The following is a 20,716-nucleotide window of genomic DNA, read 5'->3' as shown; positions in this document are numbered from 1 at the left end:
TGGTTTTAGGCCTAAAATGTCACTAAGTCAACTAGTGATCCAGGCTGACTGGGAAATACCCAGGCTTCCCCCTTCAATGTCTTGTTAGACAAGATAAACTTAAGAGAGTATACATATGTCTAAGTCCAGGATACATGTGGTCAGTGAGTAGTAATTATCTTTACAACCCATTACACAGCCAGTTCAGCCAGTATACAGCTTGTTCAAACTAATAAATTCTATAGGTGCAGCTGGCTACTCTATTAGAAAGAGAGATAAGTGTTTTGCTAAGACACAATGTCCTGTTTTGCTAGAGAGAATATTCCAGAGTCAGTGTTTTGAAGCCAGGGAGAGATGTGATTTTGGAACTGGGGTTCAAGCACAGGCACCCAAACACCCCATCATGGGGATATAAAGACAAAAATGGAAAAGCCCCTGCCTTTAGGGAGAGTATATTCTATTAGAGAAGATACATTTACATCTATAAGAAACATCATACATCTATAAGTAAATTAATACAAATAAATACTAGGTAATTTGGTGTGGGAGGTTACCAGCTTGAGGGGACAAAATGTGGTGAGAATTTTTAAAAGCCTCATTGGTAAGGGATACTTTAAAAATGTAAACCCAAAGTATAAAAATGTCAATGGAACTGAACTAAAGTGTTGTAGAGAACAATAGAGTGAAGGCTATTTCTGAAAGTCCATCTTCTTTAAGCATTTATCTTTGTCCTGCCTAAAAAAAGTTCCTGAGGGAGAAATTATACAGCACATAGGCATCAATATACTTTGATTACAGAACCAAAATCTCCTTCCCAAAATGATTCTTTATCATGTACCTCTCAAAGTTTTCTGCTTGACTTTTAAGGCTTTCCATAAATTGACTCTAAGCCTAACTCTCCAGCATTATTTCCCACTATTTTTCCACACATATCTTCTCCTCTAAGGTGTGGTTTTTCTCAGTCAGGCTGTTGACTCTCATTTCATAATTTTCTTGCATCGTTCTCATTTCTCTTCCCAATTTTTCCTCCACTTCTCTTATGTGCTTCTTAAGGTCCTCTATGGCCTGTAACCAGCTTGTATTTTCCTTTGAAGCTTTTGGTGCAGGAGTTCTGACAGAGTCTTCCTCCTGTTCCATGCTTTGCTCCTTTTTGTCCCCCAAATAAGAGTCTAATGTTGGAATCTTCTGTTTGCTTTATTTCCTTTGCCTAGTCATGTCACCCCTCAGTCACTTGACCCCTGGGCTTTTTGCCACAGTAGGACTCTGCCACCAGACAGGGGAGCTTTCATCCCAAATGCTGGGGTTTTCTCAGCTGCCAGAGGTATTAGATGGGTGTCCTCTCTGAGGCCTCCACAGGCTCTGGCAAGCTGGACACACACCCCAGGACCTCCACCCTAGACTGCAATCCAGATCCAAGCAGGTTAAAGAAAGAGTGATTACTCCTCAGACTGGTTGCTTGGTCCCCCTACAGTCTGCAGGCCAGGAGCTGAAGCTGCCATGTAGCACTGGCTGGCTGGCCATGCTGGTGTCTCAGTGGCTTCTCACCCCAGGAAGGCAAAAGCCGAGGCACTACCACTTACTGGGTCCCAAAGTCCAGACTGCACTGACCTCTCACTTTGTCCTTTGCATCTATGTGTTGAAAAATCTGGAAATGGCCACAGCTGCTGCTGATCTCCATATCTTCTCCTCTAATTAAGATGGTTTCCCAGCTGGCCTGTCACATTAAGCCAAATTCCAACTCCTGGTCTTTGTTCATACTATTCCCCCTCACCTGAAATATTTTCTACTTTCTTAAAGGTAGCATAGCATACTGGAAAAAGGAGTAGACTTGGCATTAAGAGAGACCTGGGTTTGAATTCTGACTATGGCACATATTAATAGGGACCTTGGGGTACTTTATCTAACTTCTCTGAGTCTCATTTTTTTCTCATTTGTAAAGTAGGGATAATAATATCTCTATCACCTAACTCAGAGGGGTGCTATGAGGATCAAATGAGAAAACCTATGTAAAGTACTTTAAAAATCTTAAAGCACTATAAAAGTGTTCACTATTATATTTATTATTATTCCTCTCTGACTATCCAAATAACTATCCACATTTCAAGGTTCACCTCTAGCATGTAGCTCTAACTGATAATGATCTTGTGTTTTTTTTCTGCAAACTCCTACTTCAATTACATTCAGTATTTAAACCATAAGATCATAGTTTAGAGCTGAAACATACTTCAGAGGTCACCTAGTCCAATCCCAACTTATTTTATAGGGGAGGAAACTAAGACCCAGTGAGGGTCATAAAGGTCATAAGTATCAGAGACAGAATTTGGACCTAGGTCTTCTGACTCTAGAAACAATGCATTTATTTTTCATATGTGTATGACATGTCTCCAGAAAGAAACTGTATAGGGCAGGGGATTTTCATAAACTGTAAAGCTTCATAGAAATATGAGCTATTTGACTCTAATGCCTGGCACAGGCCTCACTACCTCAACATCTCTGAAGACTTATGAAGCATTTCCTTCAAAACGGCCTTGTGAAGTAGGTAATTTAAGTATTATTATCTCCACTTCATAGAAAAGGAAACTGAATCTGAGAGTCAAAGCATTATGCTGAGGGTCACATGACCCTTCATACATTCAAAAAGCATTTATTAAATACCTACAGTGTGACAGACCCTATGCCAGGGCCTGGCTAAAGACAAAACCCAAACAGGATAGGAGGTAGTGTGCTCCAGACCTGGATGAACATGCCTCTGCAAAGGCATGGAGATATAACATGGAACACTGTGTACTAATGAACAACAAGCAGGCCACTCTGGACAAAATGCAGTCTGTGTGAAGAGGGACAATAAGCCTGGAAAGGGAGGCTGGAGCTTGGCTGTGAAAGGCTTTAGATGCCAAAGGGAGTATTCAATCCTGGAGGTAAGACAGAAGGAGTGACATAGTGAGATCTATGCTATAGGAATATCACTTTTGAGACCAATTAGGTGGCTGCAAGTAATGTCTAGATGAAATGAGATGATCAGGACCTGAACCAAAGTAATGGCTGTGTGAATGAGGAGGGGTTGTTACATGTGAGAGATGTGCAGGTAGAAATAATAATACTTGACAACTGATTAGCTGAGGAAAAGGAAAGGGTCTACAGTTTTAAATCCAAATGGCTGGAAGGATGGAGGTGCCTTCAACAGAAATAAGGAAGTCAGGAAGAGGGAAAGATTTGGCGGACTGCATAATAAGCTCTGTTTTGGACATACAAACTTTGATATGCTTAAGGGACACCAACTGGAGACATATAAGGTAGCTAGCAATACAGGGATGGCATTCAGAACAGTGAATAGGGTTACCTGTATCTGCATGTGTATCTATACATCTATACCTATACAGATATTTATGCTCACACACATTTACATACATATATGAACATGTGTGAATATATCCCCATACCTATATCCATATATTTGACTGGGAGTCATCTACACAAAGGTTGAAAGTGTAGATCACTGAGCTGAGCTGATAAGATCAAGTAGCGAGGACAGGACTCAGGATATAGTGCCTCACCATACTTCTAAAACCTGCACCTAGGAATTAAGCATATGGAGAAGAGTGACATTATTACCTCTGGGTAAGTAGAGCAAAAGTTAAAAGCTCCATCTAGCCCTTTTCAGTCTTATTCCTGGTAAGAGATGGTAAATGATGCATGGGAGTAAAAAAAAAAAGATACTGAAACGAATTTTTTCACTTTAAGTCAAAGAATCTGATTGAACCCTTTGTGTAGCAGTATAAGACAGAAAGTTCAAAAGAGAGGCTTAAGCGCTCTGATGCTATGAGTGGATAGATGACTCCCAATCTATCCACTATACCACATAGGAGGAAGACTTTTAAAAGCTGAAGGCCCACAAATAACAAAAAGGAGCAGTAGCAGGGAGACCAAACAGAGAAAGTATCAGATGACCTGAACTCAGGAGAGTGGTTCATAGTCTGATGATATCACCAGTAGACATTTTTAGCTCTGTTGAAAAGGTAAGTAGCAACACTTGAGGAAAAGAAGCACTCCAGAACAGATGCTACTTTAAGAGTAAGACTTGGTTACATATAACTTCTGATCACTGGTGATTCTGGGCCACTTTTGTTCTTTATTATGTGTGTCCCTTTATACACATTCCCCTTTTATGTACATTTCCTTTTTATGCATATTTTTTTGGCGCCAATTTAAAATAGATTTTATTCTCCAAGACAATTGCATTTCCACTTGTTTACAGTACTGATAAAGTGCAATGTTGTTCACTTCTCTCCTTCTGCACACATTCAAGTATTCAGAATGCCCAGATTTACACAGTAATTTAAATGTTACTTTTAAACCGCTACTGCCTTGGCTACAAATTTGAGACCTTCAATTTTTGGAAAGCTGTGTGGAATGCTCTTTCTGGTGTTTTTAGTCGACCTCTTCAATGGTGGATCCAGAAGAAGCATCTCCAGATGGGGCTGCTGCACCCCCTGGGAACCCACCTCCTGCACTATCAGCTTAGTAATAATGGGGTTGCAGACCTTCTCCAATTCTTTCTGCTGATGCTCAAATTCTTCCTTCTCAACAGTCTGGTTCTTATCCAACCAGTTGATTATTTCATTACATTTGTCAAGGATCTTCTGTTTGTCTTCACCAATTTTGCCTTGCAGTTTTTCATCCTCTACAGTTGCTTTCATGTTGAAAGCATAAGATTCAAGAGAATTCTTGGAAGACACCTTGTCTCTTTGCTTTTCATCCTCAGCCTTGTATTTCTCAGCCTCCTGGACCATACGCTCAATGTCTTCTTTGCTCAGATGTCCTTTATCATTGGTGATAGTGATCTTGTTCTCCTTGCCTGTGCTCTTATCCACACCAGAAACATTGAGGATGCCATTTGCATCAATGTCAAATGTTACTTCAATCTGAGGAACACCCCTGGGTGCTGGAGGAATTCCTGTGAGCTCAAATTTGCCAAGCAGATTGTTATCCTTTACAGTAAAGATCCCACTGGCATTAGGCCCTACTTACCAGACTATATGCTGGTGTACAGTCTCCTGGAATATCTCTACTTAGTGCCCTTTGGCTTCAAGCTCCAGTTAACCAGATCTCCTGCTAGCTTCACAGCCTGATAAAATATCCTCAATCCAAATGGTCAAATGGTCCTTCTTTATTGGTGTTTGTGCTGACTTTCACTCTTTCCTAACATGACCATTCTCTGTGTAGTCTCAGGTTTATGGCCATCTTATCATATAGTTCTATACCAAGGGTGGGGAGCCTGAGGCCTTAAGGCCACATATGGCCCTCTAGGTCCCCAGGTGTGGCCCTTTGACTGAATCCAAACTTCTGTGAAAGGGCCATAACCCAAGTGAAGTTTGGATTCAGTCCAAAGGCCACATTTGAGGACCTAGAGGGCCATACTTGGCCTCGAGGCCACAGTTTCCCCACCTTTGGTCTAGAGTCCTACTGATATCTCTCTTTGGTCTTCTTGATCATTTTTTTAATCTTCTGTCCTTTTAGATTTTTGCTGGAATCTGTGGGAGGGCTGAGAACCTCAACAACCTCTCATGTTCCTATCTTAACTATAAATCTCTTATGTGGTCAGTTTTTATAAAGGTGTGATGTAGTACTAAAAAAAAGTATATTCCTTAACATTCCTATTCAATAATTACCAAAAAACTATATATTTAATTTTTATAATAAGTAGAGCTGATCCTTAATTTATTTCTTGATTTTCTTTCTGTTATATTTATCTAAACCCAAAGAGGATAGTTTTAGAAAAACCTGGGAAGACTTGTATGAACTGAGGTAAATGGCTGAGTCAAGAGAACAATTTAATATAGTATCAACAATACTACTTTAACATTGGAAAAATTCTCAGGAGTCATCTATTCCAAATCATACTCAACAAATATCCTCACTGATCCTCATTATAACATGACCTATAAGTGGCTGGTTATTCAGCAGCTTCTGTTTAAAGACCTTCAGTGAGAACACTGCTACTTACCAAGTTCACAGAAGCTCAGAAACTCGTTCCGATTTTGGATAGTTCTAATTACAAGGGAGATTTTCTTTATATCAAGCCTAAATTTGTCTTTTTGCAATTTCCACTCCTTATTTCTGGTTCTTCCTTTGGGGGCCAACTAGGATAAGTGTAATCTTTCTTCTACATAACAGCTTTTCAAAAACTTGAAGACAGCTGTAATTTTTTACCCCTGAATCTGACCTTCCTCATTTTAGAGATGAAGAAATGGATGGTTTCAATGATTTGCCTGATGTCACATAACTACTCTGGGATTTGAGAACCTATTACAAAGAGTTACTGTCTTTTCAATTAATTTTAAACTAAATTTTTATTTTTTAAATCAATAAAAATCAATTTTCTTTCCTTGTACCCCTTCTCTTTTCTCCTTCTTTCCCTTCTCCCCCCCATTGAGAAAGAAAAATAAAACCCATAATAAACATATATAGTCAAGCAAAACAAATTCCCTCATTGACCATGCTACATATGTGTATGTATATATATGTGTATACATGTGTATGTGTGTATATACACATATACATGTATGTGTGTGCATAGATACATATACATACATATATACATATATATGTCTCTGCACTCTTGAGTCCATCACCTCACTGTCAGTAATTTGGTAGTTTGCTTTATCATGAGTCCTCTGGAATTATGATTGATCATTGCTATTATTAGACTTCTAAAGTCTTTTAGCGTTGTCCTTACAATAATATTATTGTTATATAATTTGTTCTCCTGGTTCAGCTCTCTTCACTCTGTATCAGTTTTTTTTAAACTATCCCCTTCATCATTTGTTATAGCACAATAGTAATCTACCATATTAATATATTACAACTTATTTGTCTGTTCTCTAATTGACGAGTAGCCTCTCAGTTTTAAATTCTTTGCCACCTCAAAAAGAGTCACTATAAGTATTTTTGTACATATGTATCCTTTTATTTTATCTCTTTGAAGCATGGACCTAATGGGCATTGTCTTGAAGGGTTTAATACTTTTGGGGCATAGTTTCAAATTACTTTCCAGACTGGCTGGAACAGTTTACACTTCCACCAAACTGCATGAATGTACTTGTTTTCCCATAGCCACTCTAGCATTTGAACCCATTTTCCCAGCATTTTACTTTTTTTGTCAACTTTGTCAGTCTTATGGGTATGAGGTAGAATCTTGCAGTTGTTTTAATTTGTATATTCTAATTGTTAGTGATTTAAAAGATTTTTCCTATGATCCTGGGATCTTTACTCTGGTCAACTGGAGCAGGAGCAAAGGATAGACCAATCCCCAGAGCTCACTGCATAGGAATACAGGGTCAGACAATGCATGCCTTGGAGCAACTCAGAGTCATAGCAAAAGAGAGAGAACCCATTTGAATTCAAGGCACCTGTGACAGGGGGCCCTGTAGAAGGCCTGAAACCAATGCAATCTCCAATATTTGATTGAGCTCTGCCAAGGCCATGGAAGAAGATAGAACTACACCTACCAGGAATTGCACAAGGGACAGGCTAAGGCCAGTACTCACATTGGGTCATCATGAAACTAAAATAAAAGTCAGAGTTTGGGGAAGAAGGGAGAGCCTAGAATCATTCACAACTTTAGCAGCAGGAGCACCAAGACTATAGAGAGAAAAGGACCAAACAGGAAGTAGCCCACCCAATTCGAGAACCTGGCCATAGTACAAAATTCTAATCCCTAAACCAAAGTTATAGATATAAGCAAGTAGAAGAAAATACTAAATAGTATAATAAGGAAAATCCAAGTTGACAGAAGCCTAAGAGGTTTACCCAGATATGTGAGTAACTCCACAACTGCAAGTAGAGTCCAGGTTGGTCTCAAAGATTACAAGAATGTTTGGAAGAAGTGGAGTAAGAATTAGCAAGTGGAATTAGAACGGAAACTAGGGCTCTTATGGGGAAAATTAGGAGAATAGCTAGGGTAGAAGGCAGAAAACTTTATGTAGTAGCAAATTTGCTGAAAAACAGAGTAAAGAAACTATTTAATGATTCCATGAGACAATAAGAAATATTAGAACAAAATCAAAAGATTGAAAAATTAGCAGAAAATGCAAGATAGCTTCTAAGAAAAACAGCTGACCTGGAAAACAGGTCAGAGAGAGAATTTTAAAAATCACTGGACTCCCTAAAGTTAAAAAAAAGCAAACAAACAAACCTAGATGCAAATTTCAAGAAGTTATAAAAGTGTCCAGATCTAGAAAGACCAGATAGCAAAATGGAAATAGAAAAAAAAATATCCATCGTTACCTCCTAAAAGAAACCCCAACCAGAAACACTAGGAATGTCATGACAAAAATGCTTCAAGCAGCCAGAAAGAAAGATTTCAAGTATCAAAGAAGGACGGTCAGGATCTCACAAGAATTGATAGCTTCTACTTAAAATGACAAGAAATCCTGGAAAACAATTTTTGGAAAGGCCAAAAAATAAAGGCTTACAATCAATAATAGCAACATGCAAGACAAAGGACAACAAAGGAAATTTGAATGTAACACAGAAATTAAAGCATACCCAATGAAAAGACAAGAGCTGAGTAGAAACTTCAACATGTAAACATAAGATTCAAGAGAAATGCATTTGAGCAATTGGAAGAGGATTAAATGCCAATGAAGTGCTTGGGTATCCATGTGGATTAGTTACATAAAGTGAAAAGAAAAGCTGGCTACTTCTTGGGCATCCTATGTTCTTGGAGTGTTGGCTTGGTGTTGTTTTTTTTTTTCACTCCTTTTTCCCTCAGCTCCATCCCAGCAGAAAGAGTTCGATGAGCATGCATGGAAGAGGACAATGGGGAAATCAGTTCTGTAGCCAAGTTCCACTATATAGTTACACTACTTGATCTTTCTCTTCTTTGCAGAAGTTTATCAAATATAACAATTACTAATATTCACTCTTCTGACATTCTAATTGAGATAAAAGCCATGATTTAAATAGGCCTAAGCCTCTGTCTTTTTTTTTTTTGGAGGGCATTTGGGGTTAAGTGACTTGCCCAGGGTCACATGGCTAGGTTTTGTGTGTGTGTGTGTGTTAAGTGTCTGAGGTTGGATTTGAATTCAGGTCCTCCTGACTCCAGGGCTGGTGCTCTACTCACTGCGCCACCTAGTTGCCCCACCTCTGTCTTTTTCACATTATATAGCTTGTCCTAACTAGCTCTGTTTCTTTTTCATAGTGCCTTATTCATTAATGATGAAACACATAGATCAGAACAATGATAATTAAGTTTTATCTAGGTGGCTTTCAATCTAATTAAACATGTATTCCAAATGAAATTTTGGAATAGGAACTCTCTATGGAATGGGGAGAGAAAGAAGACAAGAAGTAGGATGGGAAGGAAATAGTAAAATCATCCTTCATGACAAACTTGAACAGTCATGGTTTCTCTCCCATGCTGGTAGGACCTACATGGTTTATTCCACTCCTCATAGCAGAGCTAGAAGTCCTTCAATCTCTCTTGCCTCTTACTCAAACTACCCACCTCCCACTGAATTGATGTACAAAATTGATAAATAAAAACAAATAAAACAAAAAAAGGTAAAAGTTTCACAACTAATAGAAGGCTAGCAAATCTGATTTTTAAAAAGAAAAGAAAAGAAAATTGCCAAAATATAACGTGAAAAAGGAGAATTTACAACAAATGAAGAGGAAATAAAGGAAATTATTTTGCCAGGTTACATAACAGAGATGAAAAATTAAATAACTTCATCTAAAATAAATATTTGTAAAATTCAAACTTCTTAGATTATTAGAACCAGAAATAGAATTTACATAAGTCAATATCAGAAAAAGAAATAGGATAAATAGATCATAAATGAACTCTCAGAGAACTCTCAGGATACATTTGCAAGTTAATTTTATCAAACCTTCAAAAACCAATTAATTCTAATATTAAACTGTTGGAAAAAACAGGAAATAAAATCTTCCAAAAATAATATTTTGCATACTTTCACACATATAATGGATATTATATTGTTTGCCTTCTCAGTGGATGGGGAAGGGGTTGGAAGGAGGGAGAGAATTTGGAACTGAAAATTTTAAGAGATGAAAATAAAAAGAAGAATGAGACATACATTTGCAAATATGGCAAAAACTGTTTTGCTTTACTATGCTTCTTTGTTACTCACTGCAGGAACACAGGCTGGGAACATACTGAGGGGTAGAGACATTGGAGGTAACAGTAAACAGGAAGAACATGGTTAGAGGTCAGAAAGCATCAGGAAAGGCTGAATAATATAAGATTACAATCTGATAAAGAAACTTTAGAATTCATGAACATGGAAGCAGAATATATTCAGGTGAAGGCAAGCTGAAGGGTCTATTTACCTCTAGTCCATCTCTATGTATGGTTGAAGTAGAACTGAGTAGATTAGAGACCTGAGAAGCTAGGGTAGTTGTTGTTGTTGAATCTTTTTAGTTGTGTCAAATTCTCTGTGATCCCATTTGGGGTTTTCTTGGAAAAGAAATTGGAGTGGAATGGTTTGCTATTTCCTTTTCTAGCTCTTTTTATAGATGAAGAACTAAGGCAAAAAGAGTTAAGTAACTTGCCCAGGGTCACAGCTAGTAAGTATCAGAGGCCAGACATCAACTCAGGTCCTCCTGAGTCTAGAGCCCACACTCTATCTACTGTGCCACCTAGTTGCCGGGGTATTTGAGAGATCATCACTGTTTAAGCTCCCTTGTATGAGAACAGGAGTTAGAATGAATAAAAAGACTGTCATGTAGGTATTTAACCCCTTGAAGGAGAGGGCAAAGAATCTGTTAGAAATTGTTTGCTAAAAACCATCAAGATCTATATTGGGTGGTAAATATGGATAGTATGATCAAAAGAAGAAAAGCTGCTGAGGGCAAGAGAATCTGGTAATGGAAATGGAGACCAAGAAGATCCTGATTCCACCACTAGGACTAGGGAGTCGGGAGGATGTGAGAGAAAGTATTGCCAGTGCAAGAAAGGGTGGCTAGGGAAGCAATTTCATCAGGAGGTCTCAGTGAGTGCCAAATGATGGAAGGAGAAAGGAAATAAGAACTTTAAGATGAGAAGAAGTTTGCTCATTATGGAACAGGTGTTCCAGAAGGCACAGTGGAAGAAGTGAGTATACCTAGAATAGGTCACTGAATGGTATATAAGGTTGAAGTGTTTAGGAATAAGGGAGGGGACACTTAGGGCAGGGAATTAGGTTTGTTTACTGGCAACCAGAGGTTCAGAATTACTGGAATGCAAAGAGTACAAAGGGATAGGAATATGCTAACAACTTCCAGACAGGGTATCAGTGGAATGGGACAGGTTCAGGTGAGGGAGACAGGTGATTTAACAGTTCAAGATTATTCCTCGAGGGCTGACCTCATGGCAGCTGGTGTTCTTGCATCATCTGAGACCCTAGGAAGCCTGTCTCACAGCAGGCAGGAGCAGGAGGAGGTAAAACCTAAGTAGTCTGGAAGTGTGGTTAGGAGTCCCAGTGTCATGTTACAAGGATAGCAAAAAATGGAAAATGACAATTGTTAGAGGGGATGTAGTAGGAAAAGCACATTAATGCATTGCTGTTGGAACTATGAATTGGTTGAATGATTCTGGAAAACATTTTGGAACTATACTCCCAACATTACTGAACTGTACATACTCTTTGATATAGTGACACCACAACTACAAATATACAGAAATGCAAAGATAGAATGGATCCATCCATACAAAAATATTTATAGCAGCACTTTTTTTTGGAAGCAAAAACCAAAAAAAAAAAAATAAAGGGGGCACCCATCAATTAGGGAATTGTCAAATTATGGTATATGAATGTAATGGGATATTATTGCTCCATAAGAAATAATGAAAGTGTTCAGAGAAAACCAAGAAGACTTTTATGATCTGTTATAATTTAAATCATGACTACAATATTTTAAAGGAAAACAACTTTGAAAGATTTAAGAAGTCTGATCAAAATAATATCATCTCTCAAGAATAATGAATTAAGCATATTTCCCTTCTCTTGGCAGAAAGAATGGGGATCTCTAGGCATATGCAGCAATGAGATAAATACTTTCAGATATGACAAATGGGTGAATTTGTTTTGTTTGACTTTGTTACAAGTGGAGAGTAGTGACAAGACAGTGACAAAGATGCAAAAGAAAGAAATGCTAATGAAACATTTAAAACATCAACAGAATAGAGATTCATAGTTTTTTCAATCCTCTTTTTCTATTCTTTGGTTGTGAAAATGCTCATGTTTGTTAATTTTTAAATCAATAAAAAAACTGAAATAAAGAAACTAACCATGTGCAGGGCATAAAAACTCATAAATCAGAGGGGTAGAAATACTATACACATCCTTTATAGATCATAACAGTAAAAATTACAATCAATAAGGAAAATATGAATAAAGGACACAGAATTAAATGTGGACTCTATATTGTGTAGAATAAGTGGGTCAGAGAACAAATAATAGAAACAATATATAATTAGAATCATGAGACAAATACCAAAATGGGTGACATGCAGCTAAAGCAGTCCTAATGGGGCAAATTTATGTTTCTAAACACTTGCAGAAAACATTGAAAAAGAGGATAAATTGTATAAGCAACTTAAAAAAAAAACAAAACTAGATCAACAACAAATTAATACCCCTAAATGAGCACAATAATTAGAAATCCTGAAAATCAATGAAGAAACAAAATGGAAAAAAAGATAAATAAAATGGGGAAAAATTTTAAAGATCAATAAAATAAAAAATTTCTAGACAAATTGATACGAGAGAAAGGAAAACCACACTGGCAAAATAAAAATGAAAAGAGAGAATTCACAAAGATGGAGAAGATTTAAAGGAAACTTTCAGATACTATTATATGTCAAAAGCAAAATGAATGTTTACAAAAATATAAATATCTCAATTAACAAATTGGAAAATAAAACAGAGACTCAAAATAATGTTATCTCAGAGAGCTAAACTGAGCAAGCCACAAATAATCTCTCCTATGTAAATTATTCATAAAATTGAGAAAGAAGACCCCTTACCAAATTCTTTCTTTGAGACAAATATGTCCTGATACCCTCAAACTAGGGAGAGAAAAAGTAAAAAAAGAAAAGAAAAGAAAAGAAAACTACAGACCATTATACCTAAGAATTATAGATGTAAAAATATAAAATAAAATAGTAATAACAAGGCTAGAGCAACATTTTTTTTTAATGTCCAGGTGGGATTTATGCCAGAAATATTGATTTGATTTGACTTTGGCAAAATTATAAGTTTAGTATATCATATTAATACTACAATTAATAAAATTTATTAGATTAATAGATGCAGAAAACTCTAATCAGCATAGAATTCATTTATGATAAAATGACTAAAAAGGATAGGAATGAAGTACCTTTCACTGAAAGGATAAACCCAAGACACGTAGTGATTAATTTTTAACAATTCCAATGATAAACAACAAATTCTGTAAATCCACTAGGAGAAAAATCTTCAAATATAAAGAAAAGGAAATTTGAATCATATAAGACTATTCTATACCCTCCAAAAACCATAGAACATAATGGAAAAATGTATTCTGAAAAGCAAAGGAACTCAGGATGCAATCCAAAATGACATACTCTGGAAATACAAACCAATCAGTGGGGAAAAAAAGATATTCTATACAAGAGAGGCATTTGAAGCATTTCTTTAAAAAACTGTGATTAACTATTATGGAAATGTTTTGCCTGACTACAAATGTATAGCTACATGTATAACCTATATCGAATTGCTTGCCTTCTCAATGAGGGGGAATGGGGAGGGAGGAAGGAAGAGAATTTGGAACTCAGAGTTTTGAGAATGAATGTCGAAAATTGTTTTTGCTTGTAACTGCAGAAAAAAAAGGTTTAAAAAATGTGAGCAGATTATTTGGTTTCCAAATGCTCCATGAAAGAGAAACGTAAATAAATACAGTTGCTGAAGAAAGCACAAGCAACAAAATAAATTATCTCATATTTAAAGACTATTAAAGGGGCAGGCAGAGGAAAAGCTAGAAAGAGAAGGACACCTATGGAGAAGTGACAGTGATGTTAAAAAAAAAAGTATCTATTAAAAAAAATAAAAACAACTTACCCACTCCTCCCAACGTGCTATCCTTTCTGCTGTTTCAATAGCCTCCCTATGCTCGCGCTCTGCCTCCTCTGCAGCCTCTTTTGCTAGGCGTTCCTCTGCAGCTTTACGCTCTTCCTCTGCCTTTTCTTCATCTGTTAAGCCATAGTTTCGAGGCATTCCAATATCTTTGATAATTTGCCCAATGACGAGTTTATTCTGAGGATGGTCAAATTTTCCTACATCTTTAAATTTTAGAGGAAAGAAAGATTGTGGTTTGAAATCACACTTCTGTGTATTATATGCATACTCAAGTGTTGCTCTGCTTTTGGCTGGCTAGTGATAGAAGACTGGTCTTCTCTCATTTCCTGGTTCCTGAAACATCTACTATTTCATGGCCTGAGGTATGTCACTTCATTTCTCCCTGTTTCCATGTCCTTTTCCGAAGAGGAGGAATAACTTGAATGACCTGCCTCACAATGAGGTTGTGAATAAAAGACTTCTTACATCCTAAAATGTCATATAAGTTTGTTAATATTGCATACATTTAGTCCATATTTGTGAAAATAAGTAAGTTCTAACTTTCAGTTCTAGTTGCTATAACTCTGAATGGAATTTCTCTTTTTTACCACCACGTCAGTTTCGGTTCCTTTTCAGTTTTACTTCTACAACCTCTTCAGCTAATGTATTTGAGAAGAGTAAAGAGACAACTCCACAGCATTTAAGTAATGTTAATATCAACTAAAAATAGGAATAAATAAGAGCAAGTTAATTGCTATTATTGAAGCAAAAAATCTACCAGGGCTTCTTATTTTAAAATCTTCTGGGTGAAGTCAGTGTAGAGAAGGTTGTTTCAAATAAGGTGGGCCACAAGACTTTGTGGACAAAGTCAGAAAATGTCACTCTCTTAAGCTCATCTAATAAAAGTTTACACAAAATGGATGAGATTATTCAGCTTGCAGATATCATTCATTCTAAGAGGCAGTTTGTAAATGGGTTTAATAAAACTAGGGTGTTTCTCAATTCAATCAAATAGAACTGGGTGCTTCCTAAATTATAAAGCCACCAGCTACTCCCACCAATCTAAGATATGACTAGTATAAAATGACTTAATTAATTGCAATGTGCAGGAAGTCTAGATAAATAAGAAGTAAAGAGCTAAGAACTTATTTTTTTATGTCTCCAGAGAAAAGGTCCTTCATACTAATTTTAGCATTTCATAGAATCAAATTTTTTTTTTTAAGCTGGAAGGGTCCTTCATAATAATCTGCCCTACTCTATTTAAGAGCAATAAAATGAGGACCAGGGAGAGTTAATCAATTATATTAGGAGCCAAGGATTAGGTTGGATCTATATATAGAGATTAATTTGGCAGCATCATGTAAAATAGTTTGGGGGAGAAAGAACAGAGATAGTGAAACTCATTAGAAGTCTGCTGAAATAATCAACAAGCATTTATTAAGTGTCCTCTATGTTTCAGGCAGTAGAGATAGTTACAGGAAATGGATTTGTGGTTTCATTGATGTGCTATAGGGAACTCCCAGATAAGTCAATGCAGTTGGGCATATTCCCAGGAACCCACAGACAGTCTTGAAATTGCATGGAACAATGAGATGTTAAGTGACTTGTCCATGGTGACAGTTAGTGTTAGAGGTGGAATTTGAACCCTGGGGTTTCCTGGTTTTTTGAGGCCTGATTAATATCTAAGTTGCATTCCATTAGGGGAATGTACACATAAAAGTATATACAAAATATGTACAAAGTAAAAACAGAATAATTTTGGTGGAGATCTCCAACCCTTGGTAATGCAGGGTCTGACTGCATCATTCAAACGTTACAAATGGCTTCCTAACTGCCAACCTCAATGAACTTTTCTCAGTTCTTTTTCTTCATGACTTTTCTGAAGCATTTCAGACTGTTGACCATTCTCTTCTAGACACTGGTTCTGTTCTCTCATAGTTTTCTTTCTACCTGTCTGTAATCTTCTCATCTCCTTTGTAGATTCCTCACCTGCATCCCACTGGTATGACATGTTTTAATCCTACTTCTTCTAATCTTTTCTCTAGAGACTCCTAGTTGGGATTTCATAAGTTCCCATGAGTTTCATTTTTATCTCTCTACAAAAGACTATCAGATCTATATATGTATCCCCACTGTCTCCTGAACTTATCATCAAATAGGTATTGGATAAGTCCTATATGCAGTTCAAATTCAACATATCCAAAATAGAACCCATTATTTTCCCCTAAAACCCATCTCTCTTCCCAACCTTCTTATTTCTTGGAAGGTACCATCTTCCTTCTGGTCCCCCAGATTTAAAAATCATTCACAACCCTTTACTCTCTTCTACCTCCCTTTACTACCTCCACATCCAATCAGTTGTCAAGTCTCATGGGTTCTACCCCAAACCCTTGTTATATCTGTCCCCTCCTTACTACTCACACAGGCACCACCCTAGTTCAGCCCTCATCACTTCTCACACAGATGATAGCAAAAGCCTCCTAAATGGTCTCCCTGCCTCAAGTATTTACCCTTTTTAATTGATCTTCCATGTAGCTGTCGAAGTGATATTTCTAAAGCATACATCTTACCATGCCAGTTCCCTGCTCAAGAAGCTATAATGCAAACTCCTCTCTCTGGAAGGTAAAGCTCTTTCAACCTGGCATCAAACTATCCTTGCAGACTTATTGGGCATTACTCTTCCTCAGGCACCCTAAAGTGCAGCAAAACTGGCCTTCTTGCTTTTTATGGTATATAGCCATGTCAGTTTCCTATCTCCAGTCCTTTGCACAGACAATCCTCTTGCCTGGAACACATTCCTACCTCACATCACTGTTTGAATACTAAACTTCTTTCAAAGTTCATCTCAAGGGCTATTTCCTATAGGAAGTTTATCTTGATCATTCCATCTACTGGTGGAGGTCAGTTTCCTTACCCTGTTAATTGCTTTACATTTACTTTGTATATAATATACTTTTATTTTTTCACATACATGAAAGAATAGTATAATGTATTATACTATACTATAAATAGTATAATAGCTTCCACAAACACTATTATTTTGGGCCCCCAAGTGATTAAGGGACTGAAGTCTGCACAGGAATTTTCATTTAGTACATTAGTCAAATAGTTTTCCTAAAAGTTTACATTTGAATTTAATTCCTTACCAATGTGGTGTGGATGAATTTCAAGTTCATCAAAATAGTTGTAAACAGTCTCATCTTCAGAATTTATATCACGAAAGTTACTAAGTGATCTTAAGAATCTATCCTGGACATAGTGGGTTCCAACTACAATGGCTTCAGGAAGATTCATGACTCTCTCCTTTAAGAATTCATCAGATGCATCCAAAGCAAAAACAAATTCTGTAAAGAAGAAAAAACTCTGATGTTCAGTAGAGCAAAAAGTCTGTTGTACATATTGTGACCTCATAATTTCCATAACAAAATTTGGGACGTACCTTCATAGAAAAACTCCCTGTTGCAAAATTACATTAAAGAGCTTTCCTATCTACACACACACACACACACACACACACACACACACACACACACACACACACACACACACACACACACACACAAAGAGTTATATTATTATATATAGATACAGATATATAGAAAGAGCTGGCTCTTTCTCCTTCTGAACCCTTAAATTTCACATTCCCTAAAGCTCTGTCCTTGCCTTCGTATCTCCTCTGCCTACAGTATTCTCTGACAATCTCATTTACTCACTGCTTCAACAATCACTTTTATGCAGATAACACCCAAATTTGTACTTCTACCTTCGAACTCTTCCAATTAGGTTCCAAGCCTAATTACCTCCCAGACATCTCCACTGGGGTGTTCTACTATCATATCAAATTCAACATTTCTAAAACTTAATATCTTTCCCCAAAATTGCTTCTCCTGGCTTTCCTACTTCTGACATTTTTTAAAAACCATTTACCTAGTCACCTGGATTCAAAAGCTTGGAATTTCTTTTCTCTCACCTCCATATCTAAGCAGTTGCAAAATCTTGTTATTCCTACATCTACAGTCTCTCTCAAGTACAGTCTCTCTTTGTTCTATTTTCTGTTGCCCCTCAATACTTTTTAATGGTTCAATGCATATAGTATACAAGCTTTTAAGGTTTAGTAAATTATTGAAAATACATTCATCTTATTTCATCATAACACTGAGGTGCTATTATTATTCCCATTTTGCAGATGAGGAAATAGACTCAGAGAAGTTGTGGTTTGCTTGTGGTCACACAGCTAGTAAGCATCTGTGACAAAATTTGAAGTCAGCCTCTTCAAATTCTAAGTACTGAGCCACATACAAAATTCCATGATGTTTCTCTCCTATCATTATTTCATTTTTAAAAACAAATTTTTATTGATATCTTTTATTTTAATGTTGCCTACATTTTTTTCCAGTATTTCTCTTTTCCACACAGAGAGTCATTTTGTAGAACAAATAAATTTTTTAAAGAAAAAGAGGAAAAGGAGACAAAAACCCCAGCAAAACCAACCAGTATATTAAAAAAGATCTGAGATGCATTACTCTACATCTGTGAACTTCCCAGCCCTACAAAGGAATGGGAGGACGGGGTAGAAAGTACCTTCTCATTCCTCTTCTTCTTATTTATTATTTCTTGCATGGGTTATTGTAATAGTTTCTAAAATAGTATTCACATGGCAGCCTCAACAGAAACACCCTCCTCCAATCCATTCTTTATACTACTACCGGATTATTTCTTTTGTACAAATATCATATAACCTCCTCTAACCTAGTAAATAAAAAGAAGCTCCTTTATCTGGTATTAATGTCCTCTACAATGTATTTCTATATTATTTTTAATAGTCATTATCTCATAATATATTATCTTAATATATTATGAATACATCATTAAATAATATATTATTATTTAATAATTATTAAATAATAAATTATCTTAAATAGTCTTATGTCCATGGACTCTGAATCAATCAATCAATAGACCAAAAAGAATTTATTAAATGCTTTAGTATGAGCTAGGTACAGGGGACACAAAGAAAGGTAATGCTGTAAAACAAATTGGACTGTTCCTCTTCTCCTGTATGTCTCTTGCTATCCTGTCTCTGCCTTTGCTAATACTATTTTCTTTGACTGGAATGACTTCCATTACATCTCTCTGTTTAAATGCTACCAATCCTTTAATACTAAACTCAAATGCTACCTTCTCTGCAATTCATCTGTTCCTGATCCTTTCCTTCTCCTTCAATTAGAAATGACATTTTCCTCCTCATTTCTTATGTGGCATTTTGTTTCTGTTTTTGTTATACAGTTACTTTAAATGATTTTTTGGGGGTGTGTGTTATTTGTTGTGTTCCTCTAATTAGAGAGTAAGCTCCTTGAGGGCTGAGATTGTGCCTTACTTACCTTTGTAGCTCCCCTAGACCTAGTATATAATTGGTATTTTAAAAATATAGGTTGAACAAATCTGGTTACAAATGTTCTTATTAACTATGAATTGATAATAATGATAACAGCTAACAATTATATGCTACTTACTATGTGCCAGGCATTATTTATTATATTATCTCATTTGATCCTCATAACTCCTCTTTGAGGTAGGTGCTATTATTATCCCCATTTTATAGATGAGGAAACTGAGTCAAACAGATTAAGTGACTTGCCAACGGTTACACAGCTGGTAAGTATCTGAGGCTATTTTTCATGTCTTTCGGACTGTAGGCCCTACCCTCTATCTACTGTACTACCTACCTGCCCCCTAAGAATAAACAGATAGTTCTCCCTTGTCTATTTTTTTCTCTTTCATCTAAGATTCCATAAATAAATGTAAATCATTATTGTTCTGTTTAAGAAAACCTGTATCTCCTTTGTTGCCTCACTTCTTTTTCCTATGGAAACTCACCAACATTGTGAACAGGTACACTGGCTCACATGTTACAGATGGAAAATATATTAATATGTCATTTTGTCCCAATATCTCATTTTAAGGTGAGGAAATTTAAGTTAGGACCAAGGGATCAACTCACTGAAAAAACTTTCAAGTTCATGTAGATATTATTAAAACTGCCATGGTTAAGTTTGTTTAACATACATAATAACATATTAACTTCCATTTAATACTGAAATCATATTGAATACAACCTAGTCTTTCCTTTATAATTCAAAAGATTCTTTAAGACTGCACACTGTATATTCATATCTATCTATATCTACATAGTACTGGTAAAACACGGACACTCATTTAGAAATCCAGTTGATAAAAAAAACCAGATAATCAAAAGTTCAGTATATCTAGAGAAGGTATATTTGAATGTTTAGAATTATGGAGACATTTATATTTTAAATATAAGTTTTCTATCTTTTTGATTGACATAGCCTTAAGGTTACATATTTTAGCTATGAAAAGAACCATACTGAAAACGGTAGACAACAGCACATTAAAATGATTTGTCAATAATATAGAGTGCTACTAGGCACCGTATAATAACAAATTTGAATATTTCATTGCTTAAGCTGATGCATGCTTATTAGGCTCATGAGAAATATAAATACAAATAAAATAAGAATTGTTGTGAGGAAATCATTTAAGCTGTAAAGTGCTACATAAACATGAGTTATCTCCTCTCTGTATCCTGGATACTTTATCTGAAAAATGTGTCTGAT

The 20,716-nt window shown here is 36.3% G+C and overlaps 1 protein-coding gene across 1 annotated transcript in view; it reads right to left on the bottom strand.

Moving 5' to 3' along the window:
* LOC138173869 (adenylate kinase 7-like) overlaps nucleotides 1-20,716 on the bottom strand; it is a gene marked incomplete at its 5' end in the record, with an annotated part of 127,433 nt that overhangs the window by 3,284 nt on the left and 103,433 nt on the right. Inside the window, 2 exons of the mRNA XM_069103943.1 lie at nucleotides 14,082-14,302; nucleotides 17,225-17,422. Coding sequence (XP_068960044.1) covers nucleotides 14,082-14,302; nucleotides 17,225-17,422 — 419 coding nt within the window. The remainder of the gene's footprint in view (nucleotides 1-14,081; nucleotides 14,303-17,224; nucleotides 17,423-20,716) is intronic.

The sequence above is a fragment of the Petaurus breviceps genome, unplaced genomic scaffold, assembly GCF_028583685.1.
Source record: "Petaurus breviceps papuanus isolate PSGF00001 unplaced genomic scaffold, PetGlider_PUasm1.0 66, whole genome shotgun sequence".
Classification (NCBI taxonomy): Eukaryota; Metazoa; Chordata; class Mammalia; order Diprotodontia; family Petauridae; genus Petaurus; species Petaurus breviceps.
The sequence above is the reverse complement of the archived record's forward strand: the minus strand, read 5'-3'. Positions and strand labels throughout refer to the sequence as shown.